The sequence below is a fragment of the Crocodylus siamensis genome, chromosome 1 (genome assembly GCF_052110815.1).
Source record: "Crocodylus siamensis isolate JL-2025a chromosome 1, ASM5211081v1, whole genome shotgun sequence".
Lineage (NCBI taxonomy): Eukaryota > Metazoa > Chordata > Crocodylia > Crocodylidae > Crocodylus > Crocodylus siamensis.
Genome location: NC_143395.1, coordinates 360,974,420 through 360,998,263, shown reverse-complemented (window position 1 = coordinate 360,998,263; position 23,844 = coordinate 360,974,420). Strand labels below are relative to the sequence as shown.

General features: G+C 43.9%; 1 protein-coding gene across 1 annotated transcript in view; it reads left to right on the top strand.

Annotated features, from left to right (window-relative positions):
- Nucleotides 1-23,844, top strand: part of VWA8 (von Willebrand factor A domain containing 8) — a 321,202-nt gene that overhangs the window by 44,948 nt on the left and 252,410 nt on the right. Inside the window, exons 3-4 of the mRNA XM_090050444.1 lie at nt 10,705-10,835; nt 12,517-12,627. Coding sequence (XP_089906570.1) covers nt 10,705-10,835; nt 12,517-12,627 — 242 coding nt within the window. The remainder of the gene's footprint in view (nt 1-10,704; nt 10,836-12,516; nt 12,628-23,844) is intronic.

Here is a 23,844-nt window from a genome sequence, read left to right as displayed (position 1 = left end):
ATGAAATCTATGAATTGTGTTCACGCTGTCACAATCCATCCTGATTTTGTGTTGTCAGAAAATTTGCTCAAGAAGCTTTCTATACCCAAATCATTAATAGACACATTGAACATCAGCAGGCCCAGATGGACCCCTGTTGGACTCTACTCAAAGCTCCCTGAGATTCTGACATGTGCCTGTTAATAATTACTAGGAATCCTCGTTTTCTCTGTTAAAAAAAATTGCAAATTCACTGATTTTAAAAAAAAAACCAAACCTCTGATAAAACCCCCCAAAATCTGCAATTAAAATGAAATGGCACTGTCTCTCTCCCCCCCATATATATAGGTATCAATTGAACACAATGTTTTATTGATATAGTTTCAATTTTAAAGCAATGTTGAAGCCTACCAGTGCCTCAATCACTATAATGAAATAAATTCTAAATACCTATACAATTTGGTATTTGATTTTGGGTTTTTTATCATAGAAAATCAGAGCTACCTCTGCCCCCTTAGTTCACCAGGACACAGGTCCAGGCCCCTCACTACCAAACCACATGCCCCCCCCGGGCCTGCAGGTTCCTCTCACCCCACCCACATCCCCTCAGCCTTTCTGGAGGGGGTTCCAGCTGCTACGGCTACAGGGCCAGGGACTGGGGTCTGGAGCCTCCCACGACAGCACCTGAGCCCCAGTATCTTTTTATACAGCAGTGGGGGCCAACTTTTTTGTCAGGCATGCCACTGATTAGCTCAGGGGTGGGCAATTATTTTGGGTGGAGGGCTGCTTACTGAGTTTTGGCAAGCTGTTGAGGGCTGCATGGATAGCCGCACCCCTTGACAGGTGCCTCACCCCCTTGGGACTGGAAGTCCTGTCCCTAACCCTTACCACCAGAAGCCCCTCCCTTTGCCCCTGGAAGTACTCCTTTCAGCAAGGAGTTTTGCCATTTCACAATCAGAAAAATACCAAATTATATTCTTAAAATCAAACATCTACAACATTCATTAATTTGATTTAAAAAAAAAATTTGTCCTGATTTACATGTGTTTGTATAGTATACTCAGAGGTGATCGCACAATAGCTTAAAATAAAGTCTTATGCTTGTATATTGTGGGGGGAGGCATGAGGGGTGGGTATAGGTTTGTGAGGGGCGGTGGGTGTGTGGGGGAGGGTGTGGGGGTGTGGGGAGGTTTGTAGGGGGATGGATAGGTATGTGGGGTGTGGGTGAGGGAGCATATGTGTAGATATGTGGGGTGTGGGTGGGTGTGGGATTTGTGGGGGATCTTGTGGGGAGGAGGATGGCTGGGGTGTGTGAGGGTGTGTGGGTGCATGTGTATGGTGGGGTTTGCATGTGGGACATCCTACGAACACACACACTCTTCCTCTCCCTCCCTCATTGCACACACACACTGTGTGCTTTGCTTGCTACGCACACATACACTGTGCTTTGCTCACTACACACACATGCACTATGTGCTTTTATCACTAAGCACACACACTGCATTGTTCACTAGACACACACACTGTGCTTTGTTCACTAGCCACACACACTGCTTCGCTCACTACACATGCGCTGTGCTTCGCTCACTGTGCGCACACACACTGTGTGCTTCGCCTACTACCCACACACACGTATACGCACACACACATTCTCTCTCTCTCTCTCTTTCCTTCCCTCATTGCTCTATTTCCCCGTCCCTCATTGCATGGACATACACAGCCCTGCTCTTTTCCCCGGGGTACTGGCATGGCCCCATGCTCCCATGGTTCAGTGATGCAGCAGGGGCCACATGGTGCTGGAGCAGCTGCGTGCAAGGAAAGCAGCTGGAGGCAGACACTTCTGGGTTGGGGGGGCAGTTGACCTTTCTTCTGACTCTTGCCGGCTTCTCCTGTGTCCTACTGCCCCTGGCTCCTGCCATCTTTGACAGCAGCCCAGAGCAGAGAAATATTAATTTTCTAAACTTCTTAGGTGTCCCCCCGGCCAGATAAAATGGTTTGGTGGGCCGAATTTGGCCCACGGTCCGGATTTTGCCCATCCCTGGATTAGCCCTACACCCTCTCCAAGTGTCTCTCCAATCCCTGTTCTCCGCCTAGTCTTCTGCTCTGCTTTCTGCTTCATACTGTTCGCTCCCTATGTGCAGCTGTGCTACTTGACTCATCCCTGATCTGCCACACAGATACTCCCTATGTTATTTTTGGCATTCTTGCCATCAAGTTGGCCAACCCCACCACACAGTATCCTACAAATTAAGAATAAAAACATAGACCCAGATTTTAAAGTGGAACAAATCTTCAGAGCTCCTCTGAAGTAAGTAGACCTACACTGTATGTACCACATGATGATTTGGCTCAGTGAAGAATAATGCAGATTTTTTGGTATTGTGTTGTCTAATTTGGGCTAATTTGCCTCATCCCTGAAATTTCACCTTAAAAGTTTGTATTACTGGTTGTAAAGTACTTTAATGCTGATGAATAAAATGTTCAAGGATATAACAATATAAACTATTAACTTTAGGGTACACTGGCGAGAATGGTATACAAGAATAATATAATATAAGAGACTACATATATTTATTGAAAGTTGCCAAGACGTATGTTTGTATTTAGACGTAATAGGTGATCATATCTTTATAAATTTTATTTCGCGTACATGTATGAGGAAGTGTTAAGGTTGTATGTGGCAGTGCAATTTTATAATTTCCTGACTTTTGAGTGCTTAACTGTGTAATTTGAACACTGTTAATATTAGAGACAATCAGTGACATGTAACAGATAAACATGCTTTCTTTGTTGTCTTTTCATCATTTTATTTCAAGCCTGTTATCTGTGATTGAATTGAGAAAGTGGCAGTGTACTAACTTATTTGGTTACTTTACCAAATATATGTTAGTTGATACAACTTTAGTCTGCCTACGGATAGAACTATTTGAAATGACTGAGCAAAAACATATTGTCCCAGCTCCTTGGAAATACGTCAGTAAAGAATTATGTGTATTTTCTCATCCCTAAAAAAGGGAAATTACCAAATTTTGTAGGAATTTAATAATCAGTATTTCTTCATAGTTATACTCAAGGGTAAATAATATGTACTACTTGAAGGGTAAGCAAGAAGAAATAAATATACAGAAATACATTAAAGTCCATGGGGAAAGGCTGTGAGACTTTTAATATTTTCTTGTAGGCTGTACATTTATGTTCTGTTCTACATGACAGTTTGTTTTGCAGATGTTGCTGTGCATTCTTGAATCTTGTTTCTATTTCTGGCCCTGCTTTTAAGTCTGACCCAAGTTTTTTCTCGAGGCCATCCTAAAAATAAAAATAGCTACATTTATTAATGTGAAACGCACCAGAGGCATTCCTAGTCATGCTGCGTGAAAGCTGCTTTTTGTGCTTGACTTTTGAACCAAAGAATTTTGCTTTATAGAAAGGTTTCCAGCCTATTCAAAACCTGAGGCCATATGGTATTATTATTATTTTTTCTTTAGGAGAAATTATAAATGTGTACAAAGGACAAGTTTATACAACAGGTGAATTTACATAATTAATAGGCCTTTCAGGGCCATTCTGTTTTACAGCATTAAGATACATTTAATCTTAAAAGTTTATATTTGTGGTTGTTTTCAAAAGCAGAATGCTTCCATATTTAAAGAGCAGCAACATGTGCATAGTGCAGTCCTCGTTGTATGTAATCTGTCTTTATAGAGTAACTTTTCTTAATTTCTTTAAGGTTCTCATATAAATTTGTATGCTATTTGTCATTAGTCCAACTGTGTGTGTGGTATATATGTCTTGTGTGTTACATTTGAAGAAAATAGTAATATTCTAGCCTAGATAACTTAGCATGCTGACACCATATGGAGATAGCAATGTGTTGTCATTTAAGTATCCATAAATAGTTGTTTAAAAGCATTTATTTGAATTGCCTCGTTTCCTTTTGTCTTGTAATAAAAATGTGTACACTGAGTTATATGATTTCCACCTGGGCCCCCATTCCTGCCCCAATGAAATCACTAGTAAGAATCTGATTGTTTTTAGAGGGAGCTGGGAAAGGCTTTTAATGACTTTCATGGATGGCAGATTCGGATAGTTTTACATTTTAGTGATGCTTTTATGTAATTTTTCTTCAGTGGGAATCTTATTTGAGCAGTAAGGGTAGGGATATACATTACATGTAAACTGGTTTAAGTGATCAGAAACTGCTTTGAACCTGTAATAGAACAGATGTTCAATGCACATAAACCAGTTTGAAAATGGCTGAAACTGGTTTGAGACGAACCTGGTTGAATATAGTATCATATTTAACTGATTTACATGAAACTGGTTTATGCAATGTCTGTTTTAGACCCCTTGCTGGTTTAAGATAAACTGGACTCCCCCAGCATCCTGGCATGCTCTCTGGGCTGAGCAGGGCAGGGCTCTCTGGTCTACAGCAGAGCTGGCCCCTCCCCTCTGCTACCTGGCTGGAGCTCAGCAGAGACTTCAGGTACAGCAGGATCTGCCTGGCTTTCCTCTGCCCTACCCGCCGCCTCGCTGCTCAAGCAGGATCCCCCCCCCCATCCCTCCCATCTGCCACAGCACAGAACCTAGCCCCATGGACCCTAGGCATGTGGTATGCTAGCTAAAGACAAGAGGTGTCTGTGTGTGTCTTCAATTTCACTGGGACAGGCAGACAGAACAGTGTCCATTTAGGGCTTTTTGAAGCTAATCAATAGGTCAGCTGGTAAACTGTTTAAGAAGAGTTTGAACTAGTGGAGAGAAGCTATTGTTTTGCTGATGGGGTGATAAACACTGTTATCAACCCCTGCTGGCTTGCTTGCCTGTCAGTTTGTTGCAGGCAATATAAAGAAGCAGGGAAGGAGATTGAAAAGCTTCATATCATCAACAGATGCATGCACAGGACACTCCTCAGAGTGCTAGCAGGGGTCTGGGGTCTGGCAACACTCTTGCCCCCTGAGCAGTGAGTGGAGAAAAGCCTGGGAGGGTGCAGGCAAACCTCCCTAATCAGAATGTCCTGCTGGGGTCTGGCCACGCCCCCTCAGCTCAGCACTATAAAAGGGAAGGGAGGGCTGCTATAGCACCCCTTGTCTTCTACTGTGTGCCACTGCAGGCATGTGCCTGAATGTTCTCAGTCCAGAGATAATGTCTGCCTGGTTACAAACTGGTTCAGCCTAGCCAGGTTAGACTAATCTGCAAAGGTTGAATCAATTCAGGCTCAGGCTTTTTGAATGTCTGTCCCTAGCCTAAGGGAAGAAATAGGATTACTTCAAAGCTGTATTATAGAATCATATGATTGGATGGGGCTTCACAGGCCATTTAATCCAACTCCCTACACAGTTGCAGAATTGCTAAACCTTCACAAGAAGATATCTGTCCAGTGTCATCTGGAAAACCTCTGATAAAGGAAATCTCACAGGTTTCCTAGGCAACTTATTCCATTATCCTACTAGTCTTACAGTTAGGAAGTTTTTCCTGAGATTTGATCTGTGGCTGCATGTCATGTCCTCTGTGGCAAAGGAAATCAAATTTTCTCCATCTTCTCTATGATAATTGATATTGTGCCCCTGCCATCTCTCTTTTTTCCAGGTTAAGCGTACCTAGTTTCTTCCACTTTTCTTGAATGGGTTACATTCTGACTCCTTTGATACCTTCATTTAACATTACTTATGGATCCTTTCCACGTTCTTCTCATTCTTACATCATTCTTAAAATGTGCGGTGCCCAAAACTGGATGAAGTCCTGCACCTGAAATCCAACCAGCACCAAGTGAAGCATCCTGGTTTTGCATACAATACTTACGTTAATGCAGCCCCAAATTGCAGTGCTATTGTTTAGCCGTGTGTCCTCCATTCTGCACTTATGCATCTATTTTTTCTTTTTGCTGTGTAGTGCTTTATATTTGTCTTTGTTAAATTTTCATTTTGTTGTTTATAATCCAGTTCTCAATTTATCAAGATCCCTTTGAATTCTGGTCCTCCCCTCTGAAATGATTTACAATGCCTCCTGGTTTTGTGTCACACTTGATCATTGCACTCTTTTCCTGCATCCATATCATTAATAAAAAGTGTTAAACAATACTGGTCCCAGAACAGCCTTTAGTGGAGTCTGCTTATTGCAACTGTGCTCCCCCCATCCCCTGCTGGTCTGACATTGATATATTAATAGTTATTTTTTGCTTTGTATTCTGTGATTGTTCGTACAGTTATCTTTCCATCTAAAGGTAGTTATGTATATGGCAGGAGGCTTGGTGCTCATGCTGCTTTAAAAGCAGTCAGGCTGAAGCAGCCTGCAGGTATAGCTTGGGCTGATTGTAGTCATCTGATCCAGGAGGAAGATATAAGGGCTTAGGGCCCTGAGATGAGCCAGCAGTGACCTGGAGGCTGGTGAGGGATTATCGCCCACAGGAGGACTGCAATCCCAAAATGCCAGTTTAGAGAGTACAGCAAGAAGCAGTCTGGAGGTTTGGAGAGGAACTAAGTGAGGGAGGAGATTTCTAGGGACCCAGGGAAGGGTTTGGAGCCCAGTTTGAGGGGCTGAGTGTATGGGACCAAAAGAGGGCCCAGGAGCCCACAGGAAGGGCTAAATGGAAGGCGTATCAGTGAGTGACTACACTTGCGAAGCATAGGGTGCAGTGTAGAGGTGGTTGGAGTCACGCAACTAGTCCTTAAGGCAGCAACCGCAGACACATGGCGGTCATTAGAGAGTGATTTGGGAAACCCTGGGGCAGCCTCACTCACATCTAAGTAATATATATCAAAACAGAGTGGGTGAAAGAAGGGGTGACTGCCCACAGAGGGTGGAGTGGATTAGGACAGCAGGGACTCCAAGGGCTTCACGGCCGTTCGTGGAGATGACCCTGTGATACTATCTAGTCTACATATCTTGGATTATGAAAATGACATTTAAGACTAGCATTAAAACCTTTGATAATATCTAGATATATTATGTGCAGGTATGAACAGTTTTAAAAAGATTAGATACAAAGGCATATTTAGAATAAGAAATGATTAGCTCAGTATCTGAGTATTTTAAATGATCAGTATCTATCTTGATACTCAGGGCCCAAGGGGAGTCCATCCCAACAAGATGCAAGGGGGGCAAGAGTGCCCTAAAGCCCCCCGGCTCACCAAGGACGTCCGGGAATGCCTGCTTGCCAAAAAGGCAGCATACGCCCGGTGGAAGGGGGGTGCTATCTCCAAAGAGGAGTATACCTCCTCTACTCGGGCCTGTAGGGGGGCGGTAAGGAAAGCTAAGGCGTACATAGAGCTAGGAATAGTGTCCAAGATCAAGGATAATAAAAAGTCCTTTTTCAAATACATAGGGAGGATGAAGAAGGCACCGGGTAATGTGGGGCCCCTGCAAAGTATGCTGGGCAATCTGGTGGTTGTGGCAGAGGAGAAAGCAGAACTCTTTAACCAATTCTTCATGTCCGTTTTCTTGTGCAGGGACAGGGACTTCCCCACTGTGATGCCAGACGGACTCAAGGGGAACGCCTCCAGACCTCAGGTTGGGGAGGACCGGGTTAGAGAGCTTCTGGAGGGACTGGACATGTTCAAGTCAGCGGGTCCAGATGCTCTCCACCCCAGGGTGTTGAGGGAACTAGCTGGCGTTATTGCAGGGCCCTTGGCACGGCTTTACGAGCGCTTGCGGTGCTCCGGCCAAGTGCCGGATGACTGGTAGATAGCTAATGTGGTCCCCATCTTCAAAAAAGGGAAGAGAGAGGACCCAGGCAACTGTAGGCCCGTCAGTCTTACCTCTATCCTTGGGAAACTCTTTGAGAAGTTCCTCAAGGAGCACATCTGTGATGGGCCGGCTTCAGGGACGATGCTCAAGGGCAACCAGCGCGGTTTCATTAGGGGCAGGTCATGTCAGACCAACCTGATTGCCTTTTATGATCAGGTCACAAAGGCAATGGATGCAGGTGTCGCCGTGGACGTAGTCTTTCTAGACTTCAGCAAGGCCTTTGACACCGTCTCCCACCCCGTCCTCATTAAAAAACTAAGTGACTGTGACATTGATGCCTACACAGTCAGATGGATTGCAGATTGGCTCAAGGATCGTACTCCGAGGGTGGTGGTGGATGGGTCATATTCAACCTGGGGGAAGTGGGCAGCGGAGTCCCCCAGGGCTCGGTCCTTGGGCCTGCGCTGTTCAATTTCTTCATCAGCGATTTGGACGACGGTGAATTGCAACCTGTTTAAATTTGCTGATGATACCAAAATTTGGGGTGAGGTGAGCACGCTAGTAGGGAAGGAAAGACTGCAACAAGACCTGGATAGGTTACAGGAGTGGGCTTACATAAACAGGATGAGTTTCAATTAGGCAGTAGAAACCAGCAGCACACTTATAGAATGGGAAACTCCCTTCTTGAGAGCATGGAGGCAGAAAGGTATCTTGGAGTCATTACTGACTCCAAGATGAACATGGGCCAACAATGCGAGGTCACAGTTGGCAGGGCTAACCGGACCTTGTTGTGCATCCACAGGTGCATCTCAAGTAGAGCCAGGGAGGTGATCCTCCCCCTCTATGCAACACTGGTCAGGCCACAGCTGGAGTACTGTGTCCAGTTCTGTGCGCCCCACTTCAGGAGGGATGTGGACAACATTGAAAGGGTCCAGAGGAGAGCCACCCGCATGATCCGGGGACAACAGGGCAGACCCTACAATGAAAGACTGCGGAACCTAAACCTGTTCAGCCTTCACAAGAGAAGGCTGAGAGGGGACCTGGTGACTGTCTATAAACTCACTAGGGGGGACCAGAAGGGTTTAGGGGAGACGCTGTTTCCCCTAGCGTTCCCTGGCATGACAAGGAACAATGGACACAAGTTATTAGAGAGTAGGTTTAGGTTAGACATCTGCAAGAACTACTTCACAGTTAGGGTGGCTAGGAGCTGGAACCAACTTCCTAGGGAAGTGGTTCTGGCTCCTACCCTGGGGATCTTTAAGAAGAGGCTTGATGCCTACCTGGCTGGACTCATTTGAGTCCAGTCTTTTTTTCTGCTCAGGCAGGGGGTTGGACTTAAAGATCTACGGGGTCCCTTCTGACCTTACTATGATTCTATGATTCTATTTTTAATACATTACATTTATTTAGATGTAAACAACAAAAAACGCAATCTTATACTCTAAATAAATGCAAATATCTAGAACTCTTGATTCTGAGATGATACCTTTTATTAGACCAACTGGGAAATTGCAAAAAAATATGTATTTTTATGTAAGCTTTCAGGCTTACATACCCTTCATCAGGCTCGGTGAAAGTTTAAGATGGTAAAGGGCATGTGAGCCCGAAAGCTTGCAAAAAAATATAATTTTTTTTGCAATTTTTCAGACCAACAGATATATCCCTGATCTCATACTCTAGGCATCAGTAGAATAATTTTATTACAACAATATCAAGAAGAATGAATCATCCTAGAAACCACTAAATACACATCAAGCATTATATTAAGTAAGAAGAAAAGCATACAGATGAAATCTTACTGTGTCAAAAAAGTTAACTTTTATTGGCAAAAAATTATACTTCAGGCAGTGTCCAGGAATACAGTTTAAGAGGAGAGAGAAACCTTTTTTAGTATTCTTCTGCCTCTTACATCAGGAATGCTAATGTAGGAGCCAAAGGAGATGCTTTGGATTGGTTTTGTTTTTACCCTGTCTGTATGCTACATATTACTGAAGTTTGAGGTAGTGAGACTTGACAGTTCTTTCTTAATTTTGTATAGCAGGGCCCTTTGGACCACATGAGTGGCAAGGAACTGGTCCGTGGATCAGAGCGGGCCCACAGAACCCTTCACTCCCCTCCCCACATAGCGGATCCACCCCACACAGCACCCATTGTAGCTGGTCTGGGACCCACACTGCATTCAGTGCCCCAGTCCAGCTGAAGTGGGCAACATATGGCTCCTACTCTGGCTGGATTGTGCTGCACGTGGTACTTGCCCATCCCATCCACCAGCTGATCTGGGACTGTGCTGCATGATGCCTGCTCCAGCTGGATCCTAGATCAAGTGGAGTGGGCATGGTGTGTGGTGAAACTCCCAGAGTGGCTGGAATGGGTGCCGTGTGTCGCATGTGCCCTGGGCTCTGCCCATGAGACTGGACCAGCATGTGCCTTGTATGGGTCAATTCAGACCCAGGATGCCCCTGCTGTATAGCCACTGGCTGTGTTAAGTATACTAAAACTCAGGGGTTTAATTATTTTAAAAAAATAACATTTGACCATATTTGTCACTGCAAGTTAAGCCTCTTGAGTCTACTGGTGCAAACATTGCTATCTGTTGAAACTTATTTTGTACATGTGAATTGAAATACACGGTAGATAAGGGTTTTGTTGTTGTTCTCAATAATGTCAATACTATTAACAGTAAATTATTTATTATTTGCAATACAGTAATGCTGAGAGGTTAAGGGGCTACAGCTTAGTGCTGAACACATTTATAAAGCACAGTCTTTGCCATGACAGATTTAAAGATTAATTGGCAAGGGATGCAAAGATTGGATTTATTAAATGGAAGGAAATAGTGTATAGAGAATGAGGATAGGTAGGATAGGTTACATAGGCTGTATGCAGAATTTGCTACTTTTAAATTATTCTGCTTTACATGTTGTCATTTTTTCAGTTTTAAGAACCAAATAAGCAAGTAATATGGCCACCTAACTTTTTAATCCTTTTTGTTGATAGCTTCATCATTAACATTTGTATTAAATTATAATTATATTTTTCTTGTAGTTTCAGATTCTTTGGGTCAATCTGTCATCCAGCATCTAAGATGGATAATGCAGAAAGATCTTTTGGGGCAGGATGTTTTTCTTATAGGTCCCCCTGGGCCCCTTCGTCGATCCATTGCCATGCAGTATCTGGTAAGTTTTGTTTAAATTACGGAGAACTGAAGTTGTTAACATTGTTTAGTTATTACAGTGTATGTCTGTAAATACTTCATTACTAGAAGATCTTCTGATTGGGCAGTTAGTTGCCAAAGAACTTGTTCCAGGCACATACTTTTAAAGGTTTTATTGTATTTTATGACTAGGAAGAACAAATATTTTAGTCAATATGCTTTTTTACTATAGGATAAAAAAGGTTTGGTAAATTTGTGTGGTTTCCATATGCTGTTGCAAATGGAAAAACCATCTGTTTTTTGGATTGTGTGCGTTACAGAACCAAGATGTCTGCATACAGTAAAAACAACAAGCCACATTGCTTACCTGTACTGTTTGGGAGGATGTTTAGGGAAGAAATACCCTGAGGAAAAGCTGTAAGGGGAATGTCCTGTTATTTGGGTAGAGAAAGTAGATGTGCATGTGTGTGGTCCTCCCATGGGATGTAGGAGATGTTTGCCCACACCTATCTCCTTTACTCTGAAGGATCTTCTAGAGATCTTGTATCTTTGCAGCATGGTTTTCCTGTTCATCCCATTGTGTTCCATGGGAACACACTTCACTGGAGCAGCACTGCAAGGGGCAGTGTCACTATTTACTCTTACGTGCTTAAAAATATATGCCCTGGTTTCTGTCATCATTATTTTTCCTTGTGGGCTTTTTTTTTTTTTAATAGAAATTTAAATTTCTGTCAATAGTGTCTGCACCATTAGGGAACTAGTAGTATGAAGATGAAATAGATGTAGAAGAAGTCAAATGGAAATAAATGGCAGTTATTCAGATGTTTATAAGTCTTTTTCATTTGTATTTTTTTCTTACAAATATGTAATAGGATTGCTTAAGAAAGATCTCTTGGTTAGAGATTCACAGCCCTTGCCCATTCAGCTAAAGGCTGAGGACATTTCAAGAATCATTGGTTCAGTATCCTAATAGAAGATGAGTCTCCCAACTTGACATTTCTACTATTTCCAAAGTTTAAAAAAACAAGTAGGATAAAAATCATGAGGGAGAACATTTCAAGCATACTGTGTAAAAAAAGCAGCAGCACAAAGCAAGTGTTTTCTTTATGGGGGGTAATCTTTAACTTTTCAGATTTAGGCTGCCCTTAACGATACAATAGCAACGTGAGATAGGAGGAGAAAATTATAGTTCTCGACATATTGACAAGGGTCTGCAAACTCTGTATGTGCACATGATTACAGTTAAAGTTTACAGTAAGTTACTGTTTAAACACCATTGAATGAATCAGGGTGGGAACTTGCTAGACTTCTAATTAACATGATAGGAAACTTGTGAGTTTGTGTTCAGGATTTTTAGGTTTTTGGTATTTTTCACTGTCTGCTGCTGGAAAGGTAGCTTGGAGAGAATACTTTATAGCTGTTCAGTTTAGAGGATTTATGGATTGTTATTATGGCTTTTACAACCAGTTTGGGGAAAATAAAAAGGTTATTGAGCAAAAATTCAAACCCTTATGTTGAATGGAGATCACAGTGGAAACATCTTAAAATTAAGAGATATTAAATTTTTGTTTGGAGTCACTTTAAATGACTTTGCTGTTGCCTAGGGCTCTCCAGGACAGTTATACCATTAGGTACATTGTGAAAGTTCAACCACTGACCCTATAGATTTGTTTTCTGTAATAACTTCACAATCCTGTCTACAGGAGCTGACCAAGCGGGAGGTTGAATATATTGCACTATCCAGGGACACTACAGAAACTGACCTCAAACAACGCAGAGAGATCCGGGCTGGGACTGCTTTTTATATTGATCAGGCAAGTTGGTATTAGAGCCCAGACTTCTTATTGTTTGCAGCTAGCCCCAAGGAAACTACAATGTAAAGTGAATGCACACAGAGTTGTAAATTTTGATTGCCAAAAGATTTATGTGACATTCTGGTCACATGAGACAAAGATGGACTTCTTGATTTTGCTACTTCTTAAAAACTGTGGATTTCATTCAACAAAGTACTTAAATGCTGTAGAACTGCTTAAAATGAGTCACATATGTATTGTATGTGTGTACTGTGATTGAACTATGTGTTCAAGGCCTAAAGGAGATGAGATTATTGGTATATCCATAAGTGTATTTCAGGATATTGACAGTCAATATTAAATGATACTGATATAAACAGTTACAGTGTAACTTATGTAGAATTGTTTCCTTTAGAGTAAAACTTGCAGCAATTCAGATAACTTTTATTGTTACAGGTTCAAATAAATGTAACCTTTGTCATTGAGGCTGATGTACATTCCTAAGAAAGAGTTTCCCTCCCCTTTTTAAAGTGGTTAAAAGTTATATTTGTCTATAACCTTAAAGGTTAGGGACAGACATTATACATAAACTGGTTTAAGTGATCAGAAACTGGTTTAAACCTGGAACAGAACAGTTGCTCAGTGCACGTAAACCAGTTTGAAAATGACTGAAACAGGTTTGAGATAAACCTGGTTGAATGTAGCATCAGACTTAACTGATCTGTGTCAAATCGGTTTATGCAATGTCTGTCTCAGACACCTTCCTGGTTTGAGTTAAATCAGAGTCCTCCAGCATCTCACAGGCTTTGCAACTCTGGACAGGGCTCTGCCTCAGCCCAGGAGGGCTGGCCCCTCCCTTCTGCTCTGGCAGAGACTGCACATACAACGGGGTCTACGTGGCTTCCTCCTGCTCCCCCCCTCACCATTCCCTGCTCAAGGAGGGATTCCCCTCTGCCTTACACAGACCCTCTCAGCGTTATCTAGCATATCACATGCTGGCTACAGTCCATACTCTGGGAGACTGGACAAAGGCAGACAAGACAGTGTTGGGTTAGGGATTTTTGGAGCTGATCAATAGGTAGCTGGTAATGTCCATTCCTTGGAAAAAGTTGTTTAAGAAGAGCTTGAATGAGAGAGGATTTTTTCTGTTTGATAGGGTAATAAATGCTAACAATTCCCTGTGTAAGTCCCTGTTGTGTAACTCAATGCTCTGTTATCAACTCCCTGCTGGCTCCCTCCCTAGTCAGGGGGAGGTGGGAACCTTTCCCTAATCAAAGCATTCTGCCAGGGCCTGGCCACACCCTCCTCTGCTGAGCACTATAGAAGGGAACGGAGGGCTGCTCTAGCACCCCCTGGCGCAAGCCTGAGCCACTGCAGGCAGGTGCTTAGATTTCTGGAATGAAAAGAGGATTTCTGTCCATCTCTAAATCAGTTCAAGTTTTGCAGGTTAGATAAACATGAAAAGATTGAATCAATTCAGGCTCGGGATTTTTGAATGTCTGTGTGTAGCCAAATAAATAAATCTTCATTAAAAGCATTGCACACTGTGGTGTTCCATCTACAGCACTGAATCTTTTTAAATCTGTATTTTAATTAAAGGTAAGTAAATGTTTGGGTTATATAATTGTGTACAAAACAATTACAGAGCTAATGATTATGATTATAACATGGAATAGTATGCTGGTAATGGAGACATGTTGAATTTTATAAAGATTGTGAGATTCTCAGATAGTAGGCCTTGTATAAATGTGGAACATGGATTGTGGATTATTCTGAAAAAGCACAGGACTTTTCAGGATGCGTGTGTCAGTAGTCTTGATTGATTTCCTTGGAATAGCTGAATCAGTGTGAAGATTCAGGCATGGTGGAAATCTTGCAGTAGTGTTTCATTCTATTTGTGTTTTTATTCATTGCCCTGGTATCTGAATGCCTGTGAGGCTGGGTTTTTTTTCCCACCTTCCCAAGAGAACAGAATGCAGCTTTAAAGTGGTCACTAGGAAAGTGTGTAGCCTTTTGTAGGTGGACATATATATGTTTCTTAGTAGTTAAAAATAGGTGAGTCTGTGTGAGCTTTAATAACATTACTGTCTTATATTCTTAATTAAATAATTACTTTGCTCTTACTAATGCCAGCAAGCAGCTCATAAGCAGAAATAACTAAAATAGCAAATCCCTGTAGTGGCTGAGCTACAGAAGTTTGCAGACTTCTACCTCCAGGTGATTGTGAAGATAATGTAGCTGCTTCTAGCTCTAAGTTTAACCAGAGAGTGAGAATAAATACTTCAAGGCTGTTATAGAGACATATCTATTTGGATGTTGGGTTTTTTTAACAGAAGATAGGTTAAACATAATTATTTATCATAAGTTTGAGTTTAAAAATAATTTTTTATCATAAATTTGAAAAATGTCAATGATTCAGGAAGAGCAAACTGCATCTTATGGTAAAATACATATTGAAGAAACAGGGGCTTGAATATTTTTACAAATCATTGTGCCTAACTACTTTTATGGGTGTCTTGGGGAATAGAACTATAATGATAAAGCTATCAGAAAACCATATTTATTGGAGAGCTCAATTACCTCAAAAACAGAAAACAAAAGAACAGATACACTCTTTTGAAATTATGGTATACCTCAATTTGTGTTTACTTTGAACTGTATATTAATGACTATTTATTTGGTGACTTGAGAGCATTATGTTTTCTTGCCTCTGCCCTGGACCATTAATTTCTCTATTCAGTCATTAACTGCCCATTAAAAGCCTCCAGAAATTATATTGTTGCTGTTATGGAGACTATTAAGTAACCTCTTGACCTTCTTCTGTAATTTATCACATGTATTATGCTGTGCTTAAGATAATTAGTCTGAATTGTCTTGTATGACACTTAAACCTTCAAATGGCCTCTTCAGATTTCATTGTTTCTACAGGCAGGGGAATTGGCTTACAGACAGATTTTTCTCTTTGTTTAACTGTTGCTATTTAGAAACCAAATATAGTTAAATTAGTTCAACCCTTCATGTTCTCCAGATGCGTGCTGAATGCTGTTCCTGGTGAACTCAGTGGTAAACAGGTACCTATTCATTCAGTTTGGGGAGTCAAAGAAGGAGAGCCAGGGTGCTAGCCACCATAAAACTTCCTTGAGAAGGGGCAGGCAAGCTTTTCCAGCTGTATGCCAGAAGGACCCACCATGGGTCAGAGGCAGGTAGGAGCACAGGAGCTAGGACTCTGCTGCCTTCACTTTTCATCTCCTCAGTGGCACGGCACCCACAGCTGAAGCCTCCTCCACCTCCAAATGCTGCCAAAGCCTCACTTCTGTGGGCCAGATCCAAAGGTTCTTTTGGCCAGATCCAGCCTTCAGGCAATAGGTTGCAGCCCCTTATTGTTGAGTATGGCTGACTGCAGAAATTAGTGTGATTTTACCATGTTGTATTACCTGGGTTTGGAGACAGACTTTGAGTGCTCAGAATTTATGTGAATAAGTACCCAGACATTTTCAAGAGTTATGTAGCAGAGCCAGGTATAGAGTACAGTTCTCTGGAGGGGCATTCAGTTATCTTAAACATGAGATGATTTATTTCCTGCAATACCCTATTCCCTTTACCACAAGTCTTATAAAAGAGAGACAAAAAAAGGAGACAAAAAAACCTTGGCATCCTAAAGGCAAGCTACCTCGTTCATTATATAATCCAAAATCATACCCATTCAATCCAGCCTATCCTCCTTACCAAATGGGACAAGGATCATATGGGAAAAATAGTACATGGTCTGTGCACCCATTGGGCTTTGATCATCCAGTCATGGGCCGCGTGGCTTTGGATGTATAGGGTTGTCTATCGGTCCGTCTCTGTGGTACTGCTGAGCGGATGTCCCTCCCCTGGGTAGTTTCTTCCCCAATCTCGCCTGCCATGACTTTGTATCTTACTCCAGTGGTGGGGTCTGACTGCTGGGGTTCTCAAGCGTCTGGGACCTATGAGCAGTGATCTTCCACGCAGCTCCACCTCCCCTGTACCTCGCCCTGATACCCAGCCTCGATGAGTTGCTGATGTCTTTTGGCCAGACCTCTGACTGTTGGTGCCCCGTGTTCTCCTGTAGAGACGTACTATGGGCCACCTGGATCCAATCTGTACTCTACCCACAGGGTCTCGCGATCATCTAGCTTCCCTTGGGACTATAGCCCCTTTTGATTGAGATAACACTGGGGCTGTCTATATTGGGGCTCTCTATGCTATACCTCACAACCAAAAGTGGGAAACAGAAAGAGACAACAAAACAATATCAATACCAGAGAAGCTCACGGGCTATATAGGATGGGCCCAACTGGCTTCTTAATCCCTGACCTCCCAGCCCACTCTACACTAATAGGCCCAGGCCCCTAAAGCTCCTAACTGGCCCTGCCGTGGGTACGCACTAGTCTGTCGGCTACCATGTTCTCCCCTCCTTTCTTTGCCCAGCCTGTGGGTTTGCTGGACCCTCGGTGGTCCCTCTAGTCATGTCTTCCCCATGTCCCCTGCTGGGCAGCTCTACGCAGCTGGAACCCGTCTTCCGCGGCCCCTCCCACTGCTTAGGCTCTTCGTTCCCTGCCTGGGGTCTTCCCTTGAGCCTTCCTGAGCCCGCACCAGTCCCACCTGGTGAGACATCTCTAGCTCTGCCAATCTCCCCGGCTCCTTGGGGGTAACTCTCGTTGTCTCTCTCCTCCTTCTCCCTTTGATCTTCCCATCTGAATCCTCTGTCCGCATGTGGTGCGTCCTCCTCTTCTCTCCCTGTGCCGTCGCCGGCGTTTTCCCTATGACAGACTTCAAAGCGCTCTTCAGCCCAGTGAGAGGCAGTCTTGCCTCCTCTTACCCCCAGTAGGGGTTCCAGGAATGCATTCCCTGCTGGCGACCTTCCAGGTCTCTCCCCCACTTCCTCGTTTGCAGCTCCATTTATATCCCCCATCCAGCTCTTGCCGCTCCTATCATCAGCTGGCCACAGCTTTAAAAAAAACATGGCTAATGAGCCATGCGGGTCCCGCCGCCATTTCTGGCTTTACTGCGGCTCCAGCTACAAGTAAGGGATTTTCTGTTTTCTTTTCTCTTCTCTCGCCTTCCCTGGTGTGTTCCAGACCCCAGGGTTCCCCCGTGGTCCCTCGGGATCTGTCTCTTGATTCCTCCGTGTGACAGTCAGGTAATTAAAGATTGCAAATGGTGGATTGAATTTTCAAATATGGCTTCTCATATTTTGTCCACAGAGCTAGTAATTGTGTATAGTACTTTCTTATTTTATGTTTGCAAATGCATAGTTAGATATGCCATTTGGCGCATGTGCAAAATAGGTAAGCATCTTAGTATTTAATAATGATTTTGTAGCCTTGATTGGATGTTTTCATAATAGGGAAAAATATTTACAGTGATTTGATGACAGAAGAAAGCAGGAAAAAATAATTTCTACCTTAGGCTGCAAGACTTAGTGTGGTAATCAATTAAATGTAAAAAATGACAGTAATGACAGCTAAGCTATTCTGTCTTGAAAGTGAACATGACAGGAAGCCCTGTAAGCTAGCACCACGTAGAACAGAGTTTGGTTTCTGTTAATCAGAAAGGATCAGAAAGCTGATTAAAAAAATTAAATGAGACGTGGAATTAGTTGAATGAAATGGTTGAGGTGATCAAATTAAAGATTTATGCCTTTTACACTCAGTATACACCTATGAAAGGACTGTGGAAAATGGTTTAGACTTTTTGAACTAGGTAATTGCTAGATGTAAATTGTGTAAGTCCATGATTAATAACTGATGGCTTGACTATAGATGTCAGTGTATAAAAATTCCACTGCATTAGGGTAACCATACTAAGGCCAATGGCTATTTACTATAGCTGTGATTATTATTCTGTACTGTTCGTACCTGTTTCTTGGCATGTATGATGGGGGCCATCCTGGGGCTGGGTCTCACGTCAGCACACCCACCTGTCTAAGTAGGGAAATCTCCCCAGTCTCGCCTGCCACGACTTGCTGTTCCCAAAGCTGGTATATAAATACAGGAGGTTGCCCATTTTACTGCCCTGATGCCAGGGAGTGCTGTACATGACTCTGACCTCCCGTTATTGGGTCCCATGCATTGTAGATGGCATCCTTAATTCACTCTATGCTCTGGCTTGAGGCCAAGCCAGACTCAGCTCCTTGCAAGGCCTCATACATATGTCCTTTCACTCCACCTAATTGGGCGTCACTCATCCCGTCCCCCTCTCACTGGGGCCTCTCACACTACAGCCTCTCTCACCAGGCGTCTAATATGCTGCTCCTCACTGGGCCACACCCAACCTGCCTTGCTCCCTTGAACAACCTCATAGGCCATCAGGCTTGCCTACTCCTACTCCTTAGCGGGTCAGCGTGCAGTCTCTCGGGTCCTCTTGTGACCCTCATCTGAACGGTGACCCACCATTTCACCTCACCCTGGGCAGACCTCTGACCCAAGCCCCTCTGTCTTTAAGTGATAATGGTTTTAAGCTGCAGCAGAGAAAATTTAGGTTAGAGGTTAGGAGGAATTTGCTGACCATGAGAGTGGTCAAGCATTGGGACTAGTCTACCTAGAGAACTTATGGTATCTTTATCCTTGGAAAGTCTGAAGACCAGGTTATATAGACTCTTGGCTGGGATGGTTTAGTCAGGGATGATCCTGCATTGAGCAGGAGGCTGGGCTAGATGACCTTGCAAGTTCATCAAGTACACTTTCCTAAGATTGTCAATGAAAGGCTGCATGGCATCTTTTTGTGTAAAAGATATTTAAACCAATGATTAATTATTCCTATTATAATTTTCCAGAAGACAGACTGCTAGTTTTTCCTTTGGGGATGCAGTGTGATATAGAACTTTTAAAATGTATTAAGCCTAGTAAATTTATTCTCTCTTCTCAGTAATCCATTACAAATGCAAACATGTTTTTCTTTCCATCACTTTCCAGGACAGAAAAGACCCTAGTGCATTTTGGGAACATGCTATTATGTTTTGGGCTCTGAAGTGACCAAAACAGAACCTTTAAAGCAGGAAAATCATTAAGATAGGGCAGACAGTATTTTGTCACAAAAGAGGGTGTTCAGGTATTGGAGAGAGGAACAGTGAAGATGGAAAAAATAACCCTCGAAGTTATTCTTCCAGCCCTATCCCTAGTACTATTTTTTTTCTGAGAATATTTGATTGGCATTATATGAGCATGATGTGATGAAGAGGAAGAAAATTTGGTAAATCGTAAGTGAGAAAAGAAGATACAATAGGACTAAATAATATTCTAAAATACAAAACTTGTAAGGTTGTACACAAAATAAAATAAAATTTGGGGTCTTTTTATGTATTGTCCTATAATTCACACATGGTTCTGATGCTCAAAATGAGTAAATTTTCTCATCTGTCTCCATGCTACAAGTGCATGATGATGGGTGGTCTAAAAGAGCAGACATATTCTAACCCAGTGATTTTATAACCCAGAGTGATGCAAATCCTTTTAAGGGTACCATACAACATTAGCCTTGTTAAGTGTGCAAGTACCTACACATGATTCATAAGATAAACCCAGAGGTTTTAAATAGGAATATGTATAAAACATGGATTCTCATTTAAAGAGTGTCAGAAACATTCTGGCCTTGTGTGGTCTTCTGGTTAAATACAGACATTCAGAAAGCCTGAGGCTAAATAGATTCAATCTTCACAGGTTAGTCTAAGCTACATAGATTGAACTGATAAGTAAGTGAACAGACCTTCATTTTGATTCTGGAAATGCAGCCACATGCCTGCAGTGGCTCAGGCCAGAAGCTGGGAGGGGCGTTAGAGCATGCCTCCCTGCTTAGTTGGAGCAGACAGCTTGGGCCAAGCCTAGCCCACCTGCCCTGCAAGGTGAGGTTTGCAGGGGAGGTGCAAAGCATCCTAGAATGCTGAGGAATTATGAGTTAACTTGAATCTGGAGGGGATCTAGGACAGAAGTTCAATACTGCCCACCAGCTTCTGGCCTGAGCCACTGCAGGCATGTGGATGCATTTCTGGAATCCAAATGACTGTCTGTTCACTTACTTATCAGTTCAATATAAGCAGCTTAGACTAACCTGCAAAGATTGCTCTGTCTTTTTGACAGTCTGTCTTATCCAGAAGGGAAAAGCAGCCCCTGCCATGCATTTTTCACCTGCACCCTTGCTACCAGCCCCAGCAGCAGCGTGAAGAGAGCAAAGATGGAAGGGGGTTTAATTCCCGCCTCCATCCCCTGTTCCCAGCAGCACGGACCTGAGCTGGGGTCTGCCTGGCCAGGGTCAGCAGGGTCAGGCCAGGGTCAGGGTCAGCAGGGAGGGGGTTTATTCTTACCTCTGTCCCCTCTTCCCCTGGGGTGTGCATCTGGGGTCTGGCAGCCCCAGTCACTGCCTCTGCTGCTCACACTTGGCCAGCAGAACCTGGCTGGGATTCCCTGGGGGGAGAGGCGATGGAGCGGGGAAGAACCCCCTCCCTGCCACCTAAGCCTCAGGGGAGCCATGCCAGCTGGTGTCAGGCCATGACCCCACCCCTGCTGCTGGACCAGTGAGGGGGTAGCAATCCTAATGGGGCAGCAGCCCCTGTGATGGTGTCACTGGGAGTACAAGCCTCTTCCTGGTGAGGGAGTGTACTGCTGTAGACTGTGCAGGTCAAGCAGTGGTGCTGGCTCAGACTAGAAGCTGGGAGGTGCTACCTTTCTTTCCATAGCAGCCGCAAGGCTGGAGGAAAGCTGACTTGGGGGGGCATGGCCAGGCCCTTGGCAGGCCACTAAGTATGATTGGGGAGGTGTTTAATCCCCCACCCTGGCCTGCAGGAACCCCAGCCAGGGTGTGCCTGGAGCAGGAGGGGAAAGCAGCCCTTGCCAGGCTTGTCCTGGGGTGGGGTGGGGGGGCTGCCAGAAACTGCAGTGGCAGAGGCCGGCAGGGCAGTTCTGCTCCCCTCACCTCCAGCTGCAGCTTCTGCTCCTTCTGTGCTGCACTGCTTCACTGGGGAGAAAGTTTCATCCTGGTGGTTTCTGCTTAGCTAATGGAGCCCTGGCTCCAGTTCCCAGCTACCTGCCTTCCACTCCTCCTGCCTGGAGGGGCTGCTCATTGCACCGGCCAGGCGGAGTGGGTGGAAGTTGACCAGGAGCTGGAGTTTGAGCTTCATGCACTGGGAAGAAGCCACTGGGCTGAAACTTTCTTCCTGCCCACCCAGAGCAGTGTGGCAGGAACAGGGACGGCAGCACAGGCAACTGGAGACAAGGCAGGTAGAACAGCCCTGCCAGCCCCAGCCAGCATGCAGCTTCTGGTGTGGCTACTGCTGGCTGGGTACTGCACAGTGATGGACAGGGGGCATTACAGTGGTGGCTGTGGGCACACTAGCCCCTGCGGTGGGCAGCTGCCAGACTTCTGGCCCGCTGGTGCCTCCGAAGCAGACCAGATAGCCACGGGCATGATTAACAGGGCCCGCACTATCAGTCTGGCTGCCAAGGTGTTGCTGCAGTGGCGTTGCTTCTGTGCTGCTGCCCAGCCAGCTGCCATCCATGTGTGTTGGGCTGGGTTGTCACAGAGCCGCAGCTGGCTGAGAAGGGCCCTACCCCAGCGGCCTGTGCCAGGCCCTTCCCAGCCAGCTGCAGCTCCATGGCAGCCCAGCCAGCCTGGGAGGGGAGCCCAGAGCAATCCAGGAGCACAGCTCCTGTAGTCCCAGCTTGAGCCGCAGGTGACTGGGAAGGGCCTGCCCTCCCTGAGCCAGCCTCTTTGTGGATGCCCTCAGCAGTGCCTGTGGCCCAGCCTAGCTCAGCCTCCAGTCTCAGCCCCAGGCAGATGGTGGGGCCATGCTCACTGGCTCTGGCCATGCCCCTGTCCCTGCTGCTAGAGCGGTCCTCTGGTGGAAGTGGGGAGGAATAAATCACCTCCCTGCCCCTTCCCTTAAGTGACTGTGCCAGGCCAGCATCTGGCCATGCCCCTGCCCTGGCTAGAAAGCAGAGGGGCAGGAAAAGCCCTGCTCTGTGGAGCAGAGAGCACAGCCCAGGGCTGAAAAGCATGCTGAGATGCCAGGGGACTCTGATTTAACTTAAACCAGGAAGGTGTCTGAGACACAAGTTCCATAAACTGGTTTGACCCAAATCAGTTAAGTCTGATGCTACATTCAACCAGGTTTATCTTAAACGAGTTTTGGCTATTTTGAAGCTGGTTTATGTGCACTGAGCTTTTGTTTTGTTATGGGTTTAAACCAGTTTCTGCTGTCTTAAACTGGTTTATGTGCAACTTCTGTCTCTAGCCTTAATAGACTTACTTAAGTTAGTGTGAAAATGCTTTTGGAAACAAAGACTCTGCCAGCTTAGATTTTGGAGCATGTGTTCTGCTTTCTCAGAGAAGTGTTAGTGCTATAATAAATATTGTGTTGCTACAAGATTAAATGCTGTATTTATCAACAAATCAACAAAACTATCTGTGGGTTGTAGTTGCCACTCAAGAATATTTAATTTAGCAACAGCAACAAACCAATTTTAAAACCATGTACCAGTAAATTATTGCCTTTTTAATATTTAGTGTATTGAAAGTTACAAACAAACCAATCTTAATATTCTCCAATAATATTGAGCTGGTTGTACAAAAAACGGGCCTCCTAAAATTTAAATTTTTAAAATTTAAAATTAGGAAGAAACTAGATTAAAATGACTTTTAATTTCCATGACTTTTCCTTTAATTACTTTCTCTGATTTAACAAATTGTGATACAGTTCTTTGGCAAAATAAACTTGGGGTAGTAATAGAACTATTCATTTTCAAAGAAGGAATTCAAGATTACATTCCATAAACCACATTTCAGCCTCTCTTGTTCTGGGCTTAACGTATAATCTGTGTAGTTGTGATCAGTCAGGTTGTCCAACAAAAAGTGCCTTGAATCATTTTGGAGTATTGTGTGTTTCTAGGATGGTCTTTTTGTTAGTGATATTTGTTGGGTCAAGTCAGTTTGCCTTAGAGGTTGATGACCATATTGGCCATCAAATTTCTCCAGTCTCCTTCAAGTGCTTTGTATGCTTAGTGTCTTTTGTTCAAAGACCTTCTTGGCTGTGGTGCTAATATTAATATAGTTACTGATGCATTTATAGATGTTCAGAAAGACTTCCTGAGAGCTCCATAATAAAGTGGTATTTGGAAGCTGAAGGCCTCTTTCTTTTTAGCAACCAACTATAGGTCTGATTGTGTGTGTAGAAGAATGTTGGTCTAGTAAAAGATATTGCCTCTAGCCTCTAGCACACTGACT